This window comes from Calonectris borealis, chromosome 2 (assembly GCF_964195595.1).
Source record: "Calonectris borealis chromosome 2, bCalBor7.hap1.2, whole genome shotgun sequence".
NCBI lineage: Eukaryota > Metazoa > Chordata > Aves > Procellariiformes > Procellariidae > Calonectris > Calonectris borealis.
In genome coordinates this window covers 47469285-47490345 of record NC_134313.1, presented here as the reverse complement: position 1 = coordinate 47490345, position 21061 = coordinate 47469285, and the positions used below count along the sequence as shown (strand labels likewise).

Sequence of the window (21061 nt, the reverse complement as noted above, 5' to 3'; positions counted from 1 at the left end):
AAATCAGCTCACTTCTTGGACCAAACAGGCTTACCAAGCCAAAAAGCCCCCAGCTTGAGCCACACAGGTCTCATTACAATATAGCCATGAAAATAATAAATGAAGGGATTCAATCATGACTCCCTTTTCTTGGTATAATTAGTGAAAAATGCCAACTTTTTGGTTAATACTGGCCTCCTCCACTTTGGGTGTGATCTGGTGCCTTTGCATATGTTTAATCAGAGTGGTCATAGAAGCCATACATTCATGTTGGTTGAGTTCATCCATTTCCAGTTCCATTTCATCATTTAAAACCTTGTATTCTGTGGGCTCCTGAAAAAAAAGTGTTGCTATGATTGATAATAACATCGCATTTTCTTTTAAATCATGATAATGCCACGAGTCATTCTGACCTTATCTGTGTTTACAGATTTGACTATACGCTCAGTGTGCACAACAGGGAATACATCAAGTGTGTGGTTCAGACAGACACCTCCCAACTATATGTACCAGCTGTGCACATCTTTTACTTTCTGTGCCAACAGATGGCAACTTCATGTTACTCTGACTTTCCCACCTGCCAGGATAGGTGTGGCAACCGCTGGAAGCAGGAAGAGTTAGCTGAACCTCACAGAAATTATTTCATTTCATAGCTGAAAGAACATGTTAACACCTTCCACAGGGGGAAAGCCCTGTTTTTATGGATGTGTTGTTTCACACTGACTGGCAACTACAGCAGCTCTCTTTTGCTACTCAGAATAAATCACAAAAGAAAACTGTTTATAGTTAGAAATTACAACATTTCTATCTGTAGAAAGTAAGTTTCCAGTTAACTTCACTGCAGCTAAAACACCTCCTTGCTCCAAAACATGGAAACAGTTTATCTTTATCAATGTTAACAGTTATTTTGACAGATTTTGTCTTCAGTGTCTATGATACTTTTACACCTTTTCTTTCTGTTTTATAGCAAATATCTATCTTATCAGTATTACTGTTGATAAGACATCTCTTGACTGCAGAAGAAACACAACTTCAAGTCTTGGAAGATATTAAATGCTGTTCTTCCAAGAGCAACAGTTAAATAAAATGTTTGATAATTTATTCCATGCATTTGATATAACCAGCTTGGTCAAGGGCCTTAAAAGACTAAAAGAAGAGGCAAATGAGGAAACCAGGTGCCTAACAGCAAAACACAACCATCACAGGATACTTCTGAGTGCACACAAAGTCACAAACCACCTTTTTACAACTCACACTGGCCTTCACTCACATTACTCAACTTTAGAAACCCAAAGTAGGGCATTGCTTTTCTCCAGCTGTAGACAGTGGAGAGAGGGAAGAAGAAAAATGACTGACAGAATACAGCTCAATTCCCCTCCCTCATCTTCTGGAGGAATCCATTCTCAGTCAAGCAGAACAAATATAGGAGACTGGAAATTTCTCTTTCTCAACTCCAATAAACGTATGCAATTGCTAGAAAGCATTCTTCCTCACAGCACGTAAGTCACTAAATTACCTTTCTCCTGAAACGAGCGCTGCTAGCTGTAACATCTTGGGAGCTATAAGAAAAAGCTTGGACTCCAGTAGAAAAATCAAATTGACTCATTTCCTCACTCAAACTGCTATCCATCATGTATGATGCAGAAGCTAAATACTTGGGTTCATCTAAATAGGAAAAAGAATAGACCATTAATCAAAGTAATTGCAAGAAACAAGTCTTTATTAGCCACTAAAACTTGAGGGTGGGTGGGAATTGGTTGTTAGATGAAGTACATTGAATGCTTTTTGTTCCTGCTACTGTAGAAGCCCATTAGCAACACATCAATGAACACTGTATGAAAGGTAGGAAGGCATTTTTTTCACAGTCATGAATGACTTTCATACCCTGATTGCTATTCCCTGCATCCCTGGCCTCCTTTCTAATTGCAATGTACTGCTTCTTCCTTTCCAGAGGCACCTAAACAGCAAGAAATAAAGTTTGAAAATTAATTAATTTTTTTTTATTTACAGTTTATTTACAATTATTTATTTACAGAACTGCCAAAAAAATGACCAAACCCATTTAACATGAATGCAAATCCCATGTTGTAAATGATTATAGTTACAGCTAAATTACTTATTCCTACAGCTGTTCATTACCGGAATGAGTGTGCTAAAAAGTATATTAAAGTTACGTGCACTGCAGGTGTGTTCTAAATTTCAAGTCTGGATTTCTCTCCAGAGAAAAATGTATTTTAAAACATTAGAGGAGTACTCAATTTTTTATTCATTACAGAATCCTCTTTCTCTGTATCTGAGAATTGACCTGGTCTACATGACTACACTGTTAAAGCCATATTAATTTTTTACTTAGGAACACTAAAGCCCAGAAATTCCACTCACCTCAATTTCCACAGGAAATGTATACTGACGCTTCAGGTCTATCAAATTTTCAAAAATCAGCAAGTTCTGCAAACCGAGGCATGTTTGGAAAAATCAAAATTATAATGATGCACACAATAACAATTTCTCTGAATGTATTTTATTTCTTCTTATAAAACAACAGATCAACATACAATATAGAAAATATGGCGTATTTTCTCTTCTAGATCAATACTTTTAAGAAAATTTTGCTATTCAACTATTCAAGAATTCAGAGCACAGCCAATGTGCTCTGTAAAGAGGGTATCTCTTATTCAAGTATATTCCAAGCACTGGAAAACTTAAACAATAGATTTTTTTTCTCATATTTTAGAAAACTGATTGAGAGTGGAGGGAAAACAGGGTAAATGTATCACTACTTCACTCATTCCCAAACAGACGGTAAAACCTTCATCAGCAATTCAAATTGCATGAAGGATGCACGAAAGTCAGCTACGACTCCTTCTATTGCCTCACTGTGTAGTTTGTTAATATAATTGCATGTCATTCAGGTTTGATTCTTGGATTTATTACAATCAGGTAAAATCACTTTGTGTCTCATGCTCTGGAAGCCTTCTAACAGCAACAACAGCTTCTCACCTTTTCCAATTTTTCTGTAAAAAGAAAGCCTTGATAAAATTTACTTTCAGTGAAGACACAACTGATAACAGCAATAGCACAATTATATGCTGCACAGTGATACTGCCTCCTCTTCTCCAACAGTTGACTCTCTCCTGCCATGTTTTCTGTAAATGCATCATAGCATGACCTTAAAATACAAACAGGCAAGAAAACACCATAAGAAGTCTTTTTTTAAGAAGCAGAGGAAAGCCTCAATCAAAGACCAGCAAATAACAGAATTTCAAGAGATCTTTATTATTATAGCAGTATCAGCATTAAACCACCTGAGACTTGTTCAAGTTCTCCGCAGGTATATTGCGCTAAAATGGAACCATTCAGCAATGACAAAGCCAACTTCCCCAAGTATTTACACAGCAGTCCTTAATGTCAGGAATACAATGATAGGCCATTTTCAGATAAGACAGAGATAGGTTCCAACACATGCATAAATCTCGCTCATGGTCCTTTTCCAAGAAATTATGAATGGACAGGCATGCTAAGCTATGCTATAGATTAGCCAGAGAAAACCAGTTTAGATGCAATTTTTATAGGTCATACACCCATAGCCATTTATAGATCTTCTGCAAATCACAGCCAAGAAATTCTTTAAAGTCTTCATAGGACAAAGTATTGTAAAATAAAATCAAAACAAAACAAAAAAATGAACAGCAATTCAGGCATCTTATTTTTTTTTCAGCATATTAAACAAACTAAATAATATTGATTAGCATAGATATTCAGTGTTAATCTCCTGTCCCCCTCTGCAGTGGTGATTAAACCAAATTACACCTACTGGATGTGCTGCTATATTATGAAACGTAAATGAAAATCCATCCCATCTTCTCATCAATCATACAAATACCTATCTTACAACACAGAACCATACTCTACATAAAAGTGTAAGGATACTGAAACTCAAATTGTGAAAACACAAATTAAAAGCCAAGAATCATACTGAAAAGCAAAAATAAAAGCACAAGCCTAACAAATAGAAAAAAAATGGCAAAAACAGGAGGCAAAAGTTATCCTGACATAGGATTGTAGTCTATGCTAGAAAGCATTCTATCAATGGAAATTCAGTATTGTGTATTCCATTTAAAAATCAAAAGCTACATCACAGATTACATTTACCCTTGAACAAATCAATCTCCTGCTTTACATGGCATACTTAGAAAGTGTATCTGCCCAAAACCTAATTAGAAATTAAAAGGAAATAAAAGAAATAACAGTCTTACTTTATTAGAGTCTTGGTAAGTTCATTTCCTTCTACACTCATGGAGCCACGGTAAGCTTGGTTAATTTTAGAGTCCTTGGAGTAAACATCCTCTTTTGAAAGACGAACATACATCACTTCTAGCAGCTTGTAATACCCCATTTTCTTGGTGACTTGTGTATCAAAAGTATATTCATTGGACTGGAAACAAATAAGCAAAGCCTTAGAAAGAGATTTCCTGGATCCTGCCCTTTCTAAGTAGCTCCACAGTTACTCTAGTTTCTACTAAACAGCCTTCAGCTTACATTTACCTTCTAAAACAGAGAAAAGAGCTCATGATAATAGAAGACTGACAGATTCTGAGTTCCTTTGTAATACAGTTATTAAAACTATGTTGACCTGCTCTTTATCAGGTGAGCTGTCTTAACTACAATTGGCCCAAATCATTGTAGTGATATTGGAGTAAAATAAGCAGAATACCAAGCAACAGCTCAGGTACATACATACCTGTCACCATACTGGGTATTATTCATGAGTTTCTTTATGCACCTCACTTTGGTGCCAATGTTTACAGCAACAGAAACATGGTGGGAGTGACTCTCCATCAGTCTTGGGTTTAGCATTTTTTTTTAGTAACTATTACTAAAGTTGAATCATTTCAGCATCTTGTTTGTCCTGTTGCCTTTAAACAGCTGCATCAGCAAAACCATGGGAGTGAAGAACTACAGCAAGATCAGAGACCTCCACTGACAACAAAATCAATGCATGAAACTATACTCTAAATTGGAGGATAGGCTGTAAATAGACAAAGGAAGATCTGTGCTCCTAATCACTTGCTGAAGGATCTTTGCAATGATTAGAAGATGTGTTTCTTTCTCTAAAAGTAAGGCAGCTAATTTAAGAGTTTTCATTACAGAGGTTGAATACCTCTCTTACAACGTAGTAACAGGCTACAATTTTATACAGCTTTTATATTTCAAAGTTAGAATGTGTTTCTGCTTTTGAAAGAACTTCAGACCCCTGTAGATATATATAGATAACATTCCAACTTCAATTTTTATACACAGTAGATATGCAAACAGACATTAACTTCAAAGCAACAGTGTGTTGGGAAATAAAGAAAAGTTTCTCACTAATAACCAAACTATGTAATTGGCACAAACTTCTGCTTCAAGATACAGAAAACCGGAAAGCAAATGGTTTCAATTAGTGTCTTGCTCAAAGTTAAGCAAAATGTACATACAAACACCAGCATTTTATTAGACCTTCCCCAATCCTAAAACAAAGTAATTCATACCTTTGTAAACCTGGAATTAAGTGCATCCATAGCCTGTACTATAATCTTGCCAAAGAATTCTCTCAGTGCATCCAAGCTGCAGTGCCACAAGAGAGTGAGGAGAGAGCGATCCATAAATGCTTGACGGGTAGTATTTGAAAGGAGGTCTTCACTCTGGAACATTTTGTGAACAGTGTCCAACAGTATCACTTGTTTGTCAGTGGTGCTCCTAAACAAGATGGAAATCTCAAGATGAAAACTCTTTTATCAGATTCCATTTATGTTTCAAAACCCCCTGACATGTAAGATTTTTATTGTCTGCGTTCGTACCCTCTTGGGTTATCATCCTACAAGACATGCAAGATCAGGCTGAATCACCACTTATTGTGGAGCTCTCCAAAGAAAATCTCAGCTTCTTACTCTGCAACAGATGGTAAACTTGTTTGTATATCTTTGTTAGTTTAATCCAAAAGCAATCATTAGCTTTCTCAGTCCCTTTTCACTGAACAACCTAAAAAAAAAATTTATCTGCTACATGTGAAGGATGGGGGCAAACAAGTCAAAAAAGGAGGAGACTTCACTGTTATCAGGTCCTTCTGTGGCCTATCAAGTATTCCACTACTAGATGAACTGTTGTTCTGAATAATTTTATAAAAGCTAAAACTTCAGAAATGGGATTAGGGCATAAGATAAATTACTTCTAGTAAGTAAGTATCTTAGTTCCAGGAAACTACATGCTCCAAAATAGTCACTACTTAATAGACCAGCATGAAATGGAATGTTTGGTTTGGAAGAGACTGAAGACCTCTTCTGTGGACAGAAGCATGTTTGTGTCTACAATTTACCACTCTGGAAACATTCAATTAAATAAATGTGCTGTTGTGTTTTGAAAGGGGTTGAACAAAGTAATTCACAGTCAGTTTAAGTGCTATCAACTTAAGTGACCATGTGGTTATACAGGGATAGCAAATATAGGTATCACACACAATTACTATCTTCAACTGAATTCTGCCGGAACATGCTAATTTACAGAAGGCTTTTAAAAATTTGCCCAGGCATTGGAAGTGTTATCTGGAAGTTGGTGCCACTATTACAAAGAAAACATAATAGAGGAAGCACATTTGCTTCAGCAAAAATTCAATGAGAACAAGAGCAAAATCCAATAGACCAAACTCACCTTCTGGAAATTCTTTTGAAGCTGGCTTGAAATAAGTCCTCCATGAAATGTTTGTGGTCCCTACAGAGGACTTCTGTCATCAACTGCAACAACATTGGACTCTGAGACAATTCTAATGCATCTAAAAACTGAAAAAAGAAGTAATGCATAAAATAAGGAGCCACACTGGATCAAATCAATTCCATCTAATTGTGTAATTATTTTTCAATACTGATCAGAAGCAGATGCTCAGAAGGATACGTGTATTTAACATGTGTAATTTAATGTGTATCTCTAAGTTAAACTTCTGGATAAAGACATAACTCAGAAACAGAAAAGCTGATTTCCTTACACAAACTGAAGGTATCTCTCTTTAATTCACAGTGAAACATTGTGAAATTTTGTGAAACATTGTTTCTAGACATAGTTCACTTAGGCTTCTAATCACGCATTCATTTAAAATACTGACCTTTTTAGTGCAGTCTACATAGTTATTGTGCTTCAAGGTTCCTTTGGGAAACTCATCTGACCTCATGGGAAAATTGAAAGCTACAAGTTGATCAAGAGCATTCTTAAGGTCATAAAGTTTTTCTCCAGTCAAATTAGTGAAGAACGGAAGAATTATCACTGCTTGGCCCTGAAGAAAAGAAATGCAGTTTCATTCTAAAAAAATTTTTCTCTAACTATGAAGCAAACTGAATAGGACTGCAAAATAATCAGCAGTGGCTGTGCTTACTGATTCAATGGCTCAGTGTACTGATAAGGATATGTTATGTAGCTGCTCATCTTTCAGGTGCTAGCTCAGAAAACAAGCTTTGGTCATTGCTGAGTGGGAGTTAAAAGCTAATTAATATCTCATGGCTGACATGGCTATGAATAAGACCTCATTGTTCTTTTAAGCAAGCATCCAGTATCACACAAGTGACTGATTCAATGCACCACCTGGCAGCTAAACCAAGATCCCAAACTTTGTTTTGAATGCACAGGAAGGTACAAAACTGTCTAGCTAAAGGTAGACTGACAGAGCAGCAACTATGCAAAGCTGTTTCATAAGCAGAAAATTTTTAATCTTCTAGTCCAAACGTTACGCCCCAGCACCTTTTATAACTTCCACTTTCAGTATGCAGTGCTTTATCTCCCTCTCCTGACCAAGCCACATATAGCAGTTAATCCATTAGTACTGGTCTCACACTTGCAGATATGGACATTAAAATCATGGCAGACGTTTGTAGTTGGACATGTAAGAAATGCCAGGCTAAAAGCCTTATTAACTGTCACTTCTCAAATGAACACTTTAGAGTTCTAAACTATTTGCAACTGACAGTAAGTTTTTTCCTAAAGAGTACATGCCTTTCAGTAGGGCAAGAAAAGAAGGAGCACCTAAAATCAAAACACAACATCTGTGATACTGCCTTCTGTCCAAAGAACAAAAAGGACAATTTACTATTTTTAGGATGTTGAACAAGAGAATAAAAAATGGAAGCAATGCCCAAGTTACTGTGCAAACTAAGGTAAAATTTAAGCCCAATGACAGGGAATTTCATGAACGACTAACATTCTAATCTGGGGAGGCCAGCGAAGCCACTGAAGTGTGCAATTTACCTTAAGATTTAAGCCTAAATTCTGATCAGTAAGTAGACTGGTATAGGTATTAAAAACTGCTGTAAATGCTTCATGATTGGTATTGAAAGAAACTGAAGAGTCTATCTGGAATGACAGAAAAACCAAAAAAGTTAGGATTTTTTTTTTTAACTAGTCAAAGAGATCATTGTATTAATGAACAATAATAAACCCATGAGCTATAGAATTGTCTATTTCCAAAAATACACTTAATTAATAGAAAGCACATACAGAGTGATTTTGATTTTAAAAGGACTATCAAAAAGAATTCGAAAAGCTCCTACACAATACAAATAAAATCATAATGTTGGATATTTTCCAGTTCAAAAAAATATTAAGCTCCCTCTCAAAGCCAGATTTCCTGCTGGCCACTTCACTGCCAGCTAATACAGCAATACAGCCCACATTCTGTGTCCTAACACATACCTTTAAAACAATTCAAGTTTAAAATAATTAATTATAAAAAAGAAAAAAAATTTCTCAATACGTGATCTTTGTGTACATTTGTGTACAGCTACTTTTACAAGTTCCTAAAAAACCCCAATAGGGCTAAGTAGATAAACTATGTTTTCAAATAGAGAAAGAAAAAAAAGACCAAAATGCCAATGTAACAGAAATTAAAGGTCTTTGAAATAAAGATCTTTCTGCAGTCTGTTGATATGGGTAGAACTCCATTGTGACATTCTGGATGCCAACATGACAAAGAATGTTATCAGAGGCTGCTCAGCTTCAAAGTTTACTCTCTGCACTTGTACCAATTCTCCAGAAGGAAAAGAGGCAGCTGAAACATGACAGGAGTTTAAAAAAAACTGTGTGTGTGGGGGGGAGGTGAGAAGAGCAAAATCTAGTAATTTCTGCCTGCCCAAATATTTTTTGTACTTTGCAAATGAAAAAAAAAATCAGGTTGTAATATTCTCCAACTTTTTTTCCAAACATAAAACATCAGAATGAAACAGCATTTCTTCAAAACAAGATACTATTCCTACAGAATTAGAAAAGTTACCTGGATTTTATAAAGCAACGCATACCTGCAGAACTTTTGCCAGCAGGGTCAAGACTGCCATTTTGCTCTCGGGAGCTGAACCTTTGGCCCACCAGCTGTCAAGTTTCTTCCAGTTTCTTAATACAGCTGTGACCAGTTTCACCCCCTGCTGCTTGCGTAGGGTACGCTCCCTAAAACTCTGATCTAACATGCCATTCAAAATGCTACCAACCTGGAAGAAAAAGCAACAGGTAGATTCTTGCATCCCAAATGAAAGGATGATAGAATCTCTTCATTGGTATGGGCAATCATAAAAGAGCATCACAGATTCAGGAGAACAGAACACCTGACTGAAAGTTTAAAAGTTTGTTGTTAAAAGAAAAAGAAGAAAATCCCTTCAACTTAGGCTCTTTCTGTCTGACTTACTATCTGTCCTAAAAGCACCTAAATTAGAAACACCTTTCTCTTCTTTGACTCTGTCGGAAAGCTAAGATTAGGATCTAAAATTCGAAGATCTTAATTCTATCCTACATCCTTAAATATAACTGAATTTAATGGAGAGTAAATGCCTAATTAAGGAAATTTGAAAATCCTACCCTGACATATCAGCAAACTTAAGTTTAATTTATTGCATCACATAGCAATGCTCAATTTAAATCTCAAAAGGATACAGGAGAAGTCTCTCTGCAGGAAATTAAAAGCACACACTTTTCAAAAAAGAGACTTCGATCAAATTTACTCGTTTCATTCAGAGTACAACGCCAGCAATTCCTTCCCATACCTTTTGTGTGAATATGGAGAAATAAATGATAATGCAGAATGACTCTACAGATCAATACTTGAAAATTTTAGCTAGTGTGAGGCTGAGAAATAGGAGAAATAGCACATATGCTAACTTATTTGCATACATTTTGAAAAGAAACATAAACCACAGCATACCAGATATGAACTAAGTATGTCTCAATCTCTTGTCTTCACAGTCTAAGAAAGACCTGACTAAACTAATGGTCACTGACTTCCAAACCTGAATTCTTCATTCTCCTCTTGAACAGTTGGCAACCACCTAATAAACTGGATTAATGTTATCAATCTTGTGATTTCACCAGATGTGGATGGGTACAGTAAAATAAACCTTCTTTTTTCTTCCCATATGTCACAAATGCATAAAACTAAAGAAGAGATATCTTATCAGTTGTAATCCATAATATTTTTTTTAAAAGTCAGGCAAAGAAGAAGAGCAGATAGCAGACATCTTTGACCCAATTTGGCTATTTACCTTAATTAAATTAATCAAGACTTTTAACACTATTGCTACATGTAGCCAGTGTAAACTACTGGCCTATCATTTATCAGAAAGACTCTTAAAAGTAAATCTATTGTGGCATGCTCTGCACAGGAAACACTACAAAGCCATGACAAGAACCAGCCTTTGGAAACATATACGCATCTCCCTACAATCAAATTAAACAATTTCTGGTATCACAAAAAATTATGCTACCAGTTTTAAAATATTACTTGGAAGCAACACCTTTAAGCATAACAGCTTGGATAAAAAAAGATCCAATTATTTTCAAAAGGATGATCTACTTTCCTGAGCATCATCTTAAGCAAAAGGGAAAGTGGACTTTTGATCTTTCTTTCTGACCCTTCTGTTTGCCAGAAGCATTGAAAGAAGGTTTCTCAATTATAACACGTTTCCTTCGTGAACCTGAAGGTGAGCTCTACATTAGTAAGTAGCGTGGACCAACAGGAGAAAATCTGTTGAGCAAAACAAGTGGCGCTGAGGTCATGGGGGGTGGTGTGTGTGTACGTGTTTGTCTCTCTATTTAATACTTTGTTCTAGATCTAGTCTAGTCCTGAGGACTAAATGCCCGTCAGTGGTTGGAGTTCATTTTCCAGTTTAGTTTTATCCAAAATAAATCCAGTCTGCATGCTTGGGACCACTCTACAGTTAAAATCAAAGCACAGTAAATGGGAACAATCAAACTTGCTTTGAAAGGACATTCTTGATCTGAAGTACTATGCAAAAAAATCCTGAAATTCATAGATTTCAGGATAGGTGATAGGTAAGCACTTTCCACTCAGTTTGACATAAGATGACAGATACCCTAAGTAATGTCAGGTTGCCAGAGATCATGAAGGTAGTGCCAGTTGGCACCAGTAGGCCATGACGAAAAAAATAAAAAAACCTATCAATGCAATGCTGTCCGAAGTGCAACCAAATGCACTTTTTCCCCACCACACACTCAGTTACATCTACCTATAACAACAAAAAAAGTGTTACTTCTAACATTCCCATCTGACTTTGTCCTTTTAAAGTAGTCGTCTAATACCATTTGGGGATTGCTGACAGATGATTCCATAAGCTGGACTATGATCACATCCAGGTTTTTCAGCAGCTGTTGATTGATGGTTTCTGAGAACAGGCTGTAGAAATACTGTCCATGAGAGAAATTGATCAGGTTCTTCTGGGATGCTCCTGATAATGGCACAGATAACACCCCTGTGTTCAACAGCAGACTTACTAGCTCCTCACACTGTGAAAATTAAGGTATAGAGACAGAGTTATCTCAAGCACATTAAGTTCACTCATTTCTTAAAAAAGCACGAGTGTTTTAAAGCTTCCATCCCAAACTCTTTTATGTTACCAGAAAGCACAAAAATAAAGCACAAACAGAATACTGAAATGCTTGTTATCTACAGTTGTCACTCAATTAAACCAAAGAATCCTTACAGTTTTTCTGTAGGATTATGAATAAAACATCAGACTCATCTACCCAAAATATGGGTAGAAGACTATTGATGATAAGTATTAAACAATGATTCAGTATTAAAACTGGAGAACCGCATCCTACCTGGTCATCAATAGCAAAGGCGAGCTGCAGGAGTCTATCAGCTAATCGCTTACTGCTGATGTCTAACGATGGAAGAGACATCCTTTCACCCCCAGGTGCAATACCTTTATAAACAACTGAAAGAAGCTTAGAGCCAACTGAGAAATGTAGCCCTTCATCCTATGGAAATAAACAAACAAGAGACAATTATTATAAGCTGAAAAAAATAACATAAAGGCCTTCCAATCCATTAGCCGTATAGCTGATGAAAACACTGGAACTCTAGGTCACTTTCTTATAAAGCGATGCAAATATACCATGACAAGACACCTTTCTAACTGAGGAACAAGATTTTTGACAAGACAACCCTGTTGTGTACAAAGTTCAGAAAAAACTAATAGTCATTTGAACATCTTCAAAAGATTCTGATCCTCCTCCAGATTTTTTTCAGATAACACCACTACAGAAATAAAATGAACAGCTTAGAATGGGGGGCCACAAAAGGTAAACCATGCAGCTTCTTGAATATCCCCATCCTACAATCACGCTCTAGCTTTTGTTTAGACTTAGAGGATATATGGCAAACACCCTACAGAAATTAAATATTTTGCTACTTGCTAAATATAGCCTTGCTCACCGGTAGACAAATTCTCTCAGTCCTTGTTGCTGTTGCATAGCTTGTTTTCCTTCAATTGCCCAAAGTAAAATAGATTGACTACAATCAGAAACTTAGCAGAAAGAATTCTTTTGAGTAATATAGCCTAGACCCTTACTCCCCAACTGTTCTCTATCCTGTTTTCCTGCAACCCACTACATTGCTTCTGCTCAGCCAGAATGTATTCCTTTTCTAATTTCCCTCATCACTTCGAATATTCTCCGTTTAAAAATTGTTGAAAAATGCCTCCTTCATAAGATAGTAAATCCTGATTTTTTGAGCTTTCAGTCTTGTGAAGCTCACTAAAAGGAAGTTTTACGTAGATTCTGGTTGCCTCCAGGTCCTGGAAATTGGAGAAAGACATAATTATGAAGATCGTTCAAACCTCAGTATTGTGCTACTCAGATTTGTAGAATAAACATAAAACGTTTATTTCTGATCCTATTCAAACTAGCTCTTCATTGTTGACGTCATTTTACACAACTTCTTCATCTGATCTGTTCTCTGTTTTCATCCAGGCCTTTTACACAGGAAAAGCTCTTTACTGTATAAAAATATTCACCATTATTTTCTGGATAAACAATTACCTGATTGTGAAGAACAGAATGCAGCAGGCCAGATCTCTGGAGTTGCTTGCAGGCAGAAAGGACAGCACTAAACCTGACTTGATCAAAACGTGCATCTGAATTAAACAGATCAACAGAACAAAGGTCCTCAAGGCTAATGAGAAAAGAGAAGCAGTAACATTACATTAGTGGGAAGCTCCACGTGCAACCGTACACGACATTATTTACTTTCCATTTCTCATAGTGAGTGGCATTTGTTCTGGATTCATGCTTACCAGAAAGTCCCTACTTACCTCTGTGGTGTGATTCTTTTTTTTATGCACAGTTTCAAAGATTCCTCATAGGGAGATTTCATCAAAGCTTTCATGAGTCTTACTGAGATATCTGGGAGATTTTTCATGACTTGCACATCAGCAGTGTTAAAGCCTACATGTGATGGATCACACACCGTCATCACCAGAAGCTCTATAAGCCTTGCATTAAGCAACTCCTTCTCAAGTAGCTAGAAAGAACAAAACATTAAATAAAAGCTTTTTTTAAAAATCCATTTAGATTTCCCTATTTTATTCTTCCTAACTTATCATTAGTCCTTATATCTAAAATGAAACAAAACATAGAACAGTAACTATCCTCACTAAGTGACATTCTCTTTCTCTATGAAATGTCTGACTTTCAATCAATAGTGCTAATACACAGAAATTAAGTATCTATAAAAATATACATAGGATATATGCTATCCCAACAAATGGCACATAAGATCTTTTATGTCCACATAGGCCTGTTTCAGTCTTGATTATACACACCTGTAATCACCTTGAAATCCAGATGTACATCTCTGTGCACATTATTAGGTATTTACTTAAAACAAGAGACAGTCACAGTCTCAGAAGTAAATCTGGTGGTGTAAATTTCGTAAGAGATTCATAAGTACTATACTTCGGCATCAAAGCCGAAATGGAGAGACCTGAATATCTATACTGAATTAAAGAAAGAATTGCCACAATCTCCTTTCTGCCTTTTAAGCAGCTATCACCTCCACATCTTTAAGGCCATCAGGAGTCACGCATGAAATACTACATACAAATTTTCTATCTTTTATCCACTACAGATTCCAGTGCCTACCTTCCAGAAATCCTGCTGGCACGTTTCCAGGATCATGGTGACAAACTCCATGATTCGGACTATAATGGTACACTTGCTGTAATTATACATGTCTCTCTCTTGTGGACTGAACATGCTGCCTTTTGAACTGCAATCAAAGCACTGCTCTGCTGCGCGGATATCATGCAAAGCAATAGTTTCAAGGAAGAACTGCACAGCCTCCAAGAATGAGGATCTTTCACTTACACCTAAGAAGAATCATACTAAGTTGAAATGATACAGCAGCTCTCAACTTTTAAATATATTATTTTGTATTGGGAAGAAAACAGTTGTACTGAGATGATAAACAGAAAACCATCATATGACACACCAGTATTTTCTGAAAGACATATGCCAGTTCCAAATACTAACATTCTGGGCAGTGAAGGGTAGCTTTTTACTTATTGATCATTGTAAGCTCTTATTAATGATAGTGATTAAAGCATGTGTAATAAAAAGGATGAAAATTTTAAATCCCTAGTTTTGAATTATTTGGCCCTATGCTAACTGCATCTAACAATGATCTTACAGTATTGCTTTACACCAAGACAGAGAGAACACGGACAGACTACCTAGAACTTGTACAAGACTTCATATATGAAGTAACTATGCAACTGTACTGTCAGTAATAAAAAGCATTTTGTTTAGAGCTGCGTGAATAATAAAAACTTTTTAATAGAGGCACAATGGCTACACAAGGTATTACTATGCACATGATCAAAATTCAAATACAAGGCTTCTGGACCCGATGCAGTTGAAGCATTAGGAACTGAAGAAAGGTAATACATAGAGGGTTTGCAGTGAAAAGGGGACTTCAATCATTGCTTTCTGGTAGCTCCCTCCAGACATTAATAAAGAGCAAGTAAACAGCTTTGGAAGGATTTTTAAAAAAAAAAAAACAAACAAACCAAAAAAACCTCTATTGCTCTCCTCAGCAGGGGGAAATCAGCTGTACAGCATAATTTTTTTAAGATGAGAGAGAGTAAGAGAAATTGCTGGTGAGTGGATGACTGAGAGACAGAAATGTAAAGGTGTATTTCTAGGACTAAAAGGAAACATTTTAAGATACACTATTAACAAAGTACTACTTAATCAAAAAACATCCTGTACAACAACTGTCATTCAAGTCCAAGTTAGGAACTCATCTTGGATGGGCTTTGTGTAACAGACATGAATGAACCTAATGCAACAGTTAATCGCTCACCCAGTATTTCATGAGGTTTGATCATTCGCAGCTCAAAGAATGTATTGTAGCAGTCCAGTGCTGCTAAGAACATGTCCATCCACCGCATGACAGTCTGTAACCTGAAAGGCTCTTGCATACCACGGAGAGTTGGCTGAGAAAGGATCCCAGATGAACTTTTGGCATCACTGCCACCTCCTTCAAATTTGTTAATGAGGAAAGAAACATCTTGGGTTTTTAGAATATTAGCCAGCCAAGAAGATGGAGACTTGTTTCCTGATAGAAATAAACACACAAATATAAACTCTCTAGGAAAAACACATTTCAAGCTAGCAAGGAATTAGAGGCAAATGGACTGAGATGCCCAAGCTTTGTGTTTTAAACTGGACCTTCTAGTGAAGAGGGTATTGGTTCTGGTCTAGCCTTGGTTATACTACTTAAATTACCCACAAGGAGGATGTCAATTCGTGAGACACTCCCATTAGTTCCTAGTCAGCAAATACTGCCTTCATAGCTGGATGCAACAGCAGTTCTGGGCCTGTAAGTTCTCCTTCCTGGCCGGAAGGAAGTTCACAAATAAAACCCTCTTTGCCCACAAAACCTGAGATTCTCACCATATTTGATTTCCAATACAAGCAACTACTTAATTTCTATTTAACAGCAGTGAGTGAACAGACATTTACTTAAAAAATAATTTTTCTTGTAACTAATACTTTGCACAGAAAACATAGAGGAAGGCATGCACAGTACTTAGAAAGCAAAGATAATACATTGTGACTTACAATACCTGGTAATAAAGGAACAAATTCATAGAAGAGCTCCATGGCTTTATGTCGGCACTCTGTCTGAGGTCGTCCACACTGCACTAAGAGCCACATGACAACGTCCAGAAGACGCACTGACTTAGTAGCTGGAAATCCTCTGCACAAAAATATTAGCGATTAACAGTCCTCATGACATCTACCAAGAAGCCATAGTCTTCCAGTTGAAAAAAATCAAAATGTTCCATGAGCGTTACGAATGTCCTTTTATCTATCTAACCAAAACCCACCTACATTACAAGGAAGAGCTCTACTACAAGCACGTCTTGCACTGCTTTCCTTTCTCCCCACTCTACTTTGGATCCCCAGAGCATAGTCTTTGTGGCAAAATTTTGAAAAGCAGAATCAGATCTCCTTCCTTCTCTTTGTAACACTCAAAGAGACAAAAACAGAGATTAAAGCTTAAATAAGCCCGCATAGTTTTTCCCCATCCCTAATTATCCAGTCTCCTAACTTACCATATGCCACAGCAGTGAGCTAACTCCCAGATTCCACTTGCCTGTTTTTTTAGGATCACAGGATAATTCAGGTAAAAAGGGACCTCAGGAGGTCTCTAGTCCAACCTCCTGCTCAAAGCAGGGTCAGCTATGCGATCAGCCTAGGCAACTCAGGGCTTTATCCAGCCTGATACTGAATCCATTCTTGCTCCTTCCACATTTTTCACTACCCCTCTTTAATTACTGATCATCCTACTGCTGCTTGTCCTACTTCTGCTAATACAGCAATTAAAAAAAAAAAAAAAAAAAAAGACTTTGGAGGACTTTCCTCCAAATGCTTTGTAACACCAGTGCTAACATTATTATAAACACTGCTGGGGGAGAAACATGCTTTTCTTTCCCTTCTGTCCTTGCCAAACTAAAGCAAGCTCTCTGTTCTGAGCTCACCACACTGGAATAAAGAATGACCTTTTTTATCATGTCCAGCATTTCTCATCAGTGGTTCAACAGACATATCAGGAGATCTCTATCAGCAAGAGTCACAGGACGAATTCCCCATTCAGTCCTAAGTGTTAACGGAACTACATACATCATTAACCAAAATGTAATATTTAGAAAGCAAAAGAATGGCAAGTTGCTGACCGCGGTATTCGCCGTTTTCCTTCCTTGTTCAGAGAAGGCGCTTTATGCTTGATTATGCGCTTCAGGTGATTAATAGTATCACAACATTGTTGAGTGGTACCTGTTAGAAAGAGAGAATTGACATGTATAAATAAATGCTAGCAACTTGGTTAAATGAATCAAGATATTATCGCTATGGAAATGGTGAAAGAGACTTACACCCAGGATAATGGCTACCACCTCCTCTACTCTGTGCTTCTATGGTAAATTTTTCAGGGCCACAGAATAAGATCATAAAATAGCAGACAGGTCAACATGGCCTGAGCCAACCGTGAGGCCTCTGCTATAAAACTGTGTATTCTATTTTCCATGCTCATGCTTAGAGAAACTGTAAAATTTTCCCATATGAATATTTCTTCTGGGGCCACTTCTATCATAACCTGAACTGTTTCTGTGAAAGAAATAGATCTTTGTAACATCAGTTTTTGGTTTTATGTTCTAATTACTATTAACTGATGAAAGTCAGAGCATGAAAAAAAAAAGAAAAAGAGAAAAGCAAGTCTACTGAAGAATCATTACAACTGTGCCAGAAATCACAGATTCTTTGCACAGCTACGTACTGTTGTAGGGAAGAATAATAAGGCAAACAGGAAAAGGTATTACAAAGTGGTGGAAATCTTCCACAGAATATAGAGAAATGCCAATTTTCCAAGCATTTTGTTTGTTATATAAGAGTAAACTTCAAGATTCTCATCAAGCTACATTTTTACAATGTGTAACTGCAAAACCAGTTACAAATCAAAAGCACCACTAGCATTTTTAATATTACTATAAAACTGTAAATAATCGTAAATGTGAAAAGATTCTTTCTCTTGAGCACAAAATCTTCCACCTTTATATGTTGCAAGAAGTCGATTCAAAGAGTTCCTAACTAGATATCAAATGACCTCTCTATCAGTAATGAAAAATAATCCTTCCTTTGTTGCAAAAGTAAGCACATTTACTTTTCCTCCAGTTATAGATTCATGGTTTGGTTTAGTTTTTCTTTTTAATCCAAGATTCAACAGGATGACTTTTTTCTTCATTCCATAGTTAATTAATTATAGCTCACCTAATGATTTCTCATCTGTATGGGTTAAGGCCAGACTTTCCAGAAATACAACCAATGCTTCAAATACAAACTGCTCCACCAGAGAATTTTCTTCCCTTTAAAAATCAGGAATAAATATGATGAGAAACATGAGTAGAAGAAGCACTAAGTGTGAAATTCTAATAAAAAAAAAAATACTGTAGAGATAAACTGCACAAGATGTTTATACGAAAAAATACATCTAAACCCCTCTAAAAGAACAGCAGTGAAGGTTTGCTGACCACCTTTAAAAGGCATAAGTAACTTCCCATAAACTTGTAATAGAAATTTAAACTTCTACACTCCCCACTTGCAGCAACCCTGAACTACAAAATTATAATTAAAAATTAATAATCTGAATAACTGAATTTTACAGCTATTGTATTCATTAATAGAATGACTGCCAGTGGATAACTATTTAAGTTCTATGCTCAATTCTTTTTATCTCCTTGAACCTTTAGTTCAAGTTAGCTACTGTTCCGAGCTCTGTTTGCTCACCTAAATTCTCTGTAGATGCTGTTAAAAGCAAGTGCTGCACCTAGTCTCTTGAAAGCACTAGGATGAAGAGCAAGACTATACAACCGTTTAAAGAGAGACTTGGTGTTTGCTGGGCTTTTCTCCTGCTGTCTCGGTGTTGTCTGCTTAATAGACCATTTCAAAAATTCTCGTACGCACTGACCACAGAAATCTCTCAAAGTGCTGTCAACCGGATCCACTATGCCACTCTGAAATTACACAACATTATTTCATTACAAGAATGACAAAAAAAAAAGGCATTGTCTCAGCGCAGTTATTAGAGAATCTTATTTACACAGTATTATTTGTAAGTTGAAAAAATGTACTCATACTTTCCCAGAAGTTTTAACGCCTCAAAATTACTACTGTCCAAGGGAAGGGGCAGCATTTCCAGCCCTCATGGCATTGGATTAGGCCTCAAAGATCTGGACTTCTATTCCCATCTCAGCTACTGAACAGTTTAGAAGCCTTGTCTAAGTTACTTCATTTTCTGATAAGCCAGTTTCCTCTGCTTTAGAAGTGGTGTGGCAACATTGACTTTAATTTACAAAAAGTACTGCAAAACCTCCTGACCTATCTTGCCTCCAGCCACTTTAGGTCAGTGCAAAAGCCAGTTTTAAATTTAAAGTTTTTGTGCCTGGTGAAGGCAAAAAAGCTTCAAGGAAAATTAAGCACACATCAAAAGCAACTTTCATTCAGAGTGGGGGAAAAAAAATTTCTGTATTTCAGTAGTTCCCTGTATACATTGATGATAAAAATAGTATTTCATTAATCCTATAAGCACTCTAAAGACACTACCTGCATTTTGAGAATGTCAAAGAAATAGAGAAATCCATCATCAAAATCTCGGTTAAGAAACATTAAAAGATCACAACATTGATAAACTGGTTTCCTTCTTTCAGACAAATAAGGAGCCATTACATCTGTTTATGTACTCCTCATTCTTTCAGTAGTAAAGTGATGCTAGTTAAAAATAAAGTCATATGGCACAGAAAAAAGAAAAGGAAGACTTAAGACCTACCAAGATAGCTTCCAGGAACACCACTGTATCTTGACTCTCAAATTTTTTGTTGTTCGTAAACCAGTGAATGAGTTGCATGACTAAAGGCTCATACAACTGTCTTGTTACCTGAAAAGAGTAAAAGCCAACTACATTTCTAGGATTAATATATTTCTATGCTATTTTGCTATTCAAAATATGTAAGAATTAAACAAAATACTTCTTTGAAAAAGGGTCTATAAAATGAATAATCAGCTTCATGTTACATTCCCATACCAAGGATTAAAAAAAAAAAAAAGTATCTGGTTAGCTACTTCCTATTCAACTAGTCTCAAAAAATCTCCAAGCTTACTTTCAGTAAGATCCTCTGAGACAGACAAAAAACACTGCACGCCACAGACTGATATGCCAATATACAACCAGGGAAACAGGGAAGTTTGGTTTTAAGCTGTATTTTGATTTAAAATCTCTCTTAATCTTTACCGTATACATTATTCTAACTTGCTGGATTTCAACAATTCTACCTGTACGTCAACTTGATCAAAAACTATCATCTATAACATGAAGGAAAAAACCATTAAATATACTTGCTTACATACATACACACTTATAATACATTGTGTATGCCTATGTGCATTGGTTTGGACCAATCCAGACATTATTTACCTACGGTTTATGTTCAGCCATATGCCAGCAAAAAGAGTTTCACCTAAATTGGTAACATAGCTTCCTGTGTATTTTAACAGAACACAAATCCCTCTGGTCTAAAAATAGAATCTGGATGCCAGGATCCAAACAGCAGTCTGAAAAGGCACAAGACCTGTAATTTCAGTGGAGCTGAACCTATGTTTATTCTGTTTTGTGTAAAGGAAATCAAGTCCAGATGTTTGAATTAAATATCATCCTTAGCTA

At 36.4% G+C, this 21061-nt stretch overlaps 1 protein-coding gene across 1 annotated transcript in view; it reads right to left on the bottom strand.

Annotated features, from left to right (window-relative positions):
• The window catches only part of PRKDC (protein kinase, DNA-activated, catalytic subunit), an 84941-nt gene that overhangs the window by 41650 nt on the left and 22230 nt on the right, over window positions 1-21061 (bottom strand). Inside the window, 22 exon segments of the mRNA XM_075141895.1 lie at window positions 175-312; window positions 1496-1644; window positions 1864-1936; window positions 2362-2427; window positions 2980-3148; window positions 4236-4414; window positions 5511-5718; window positions 6667-6794; window positions 7115-7282; window positions 8248-8352; window positions 9294-9479; window positions 11581-11784; window positions 12103-12261; window positions 13324-13456; window positions 13596-13804; window positions 14425-14651; window positions 15647-15901; window positions 16413-16546; window positions 17526-17625; window positions 18616-18710; window positions 19132-19358; window positions 20171-20278. Coding sequence (XP_074997996.1) covers window positions 175-312; window positions 1496-1644; window positions 1864-1936; window positions 2362-2427; window positions 2980-3148; window positions 4236-4414; window positions 5511-5718; window positions 6667-6794; window positions 7115-7282; window positions 8248-8352; window positions 9294-9479; window positions 11581-11784; window positions 12103-12261; window positions 13324-13456; window positions 13596-13804; window positions 14425-14651; window positions 15647-15901; window positions 16413-16546; window positions 17526-17625; window positions 18616-18710; window positions 19132-19358; window positions 20171-20278 — 3420 coding nt within the window.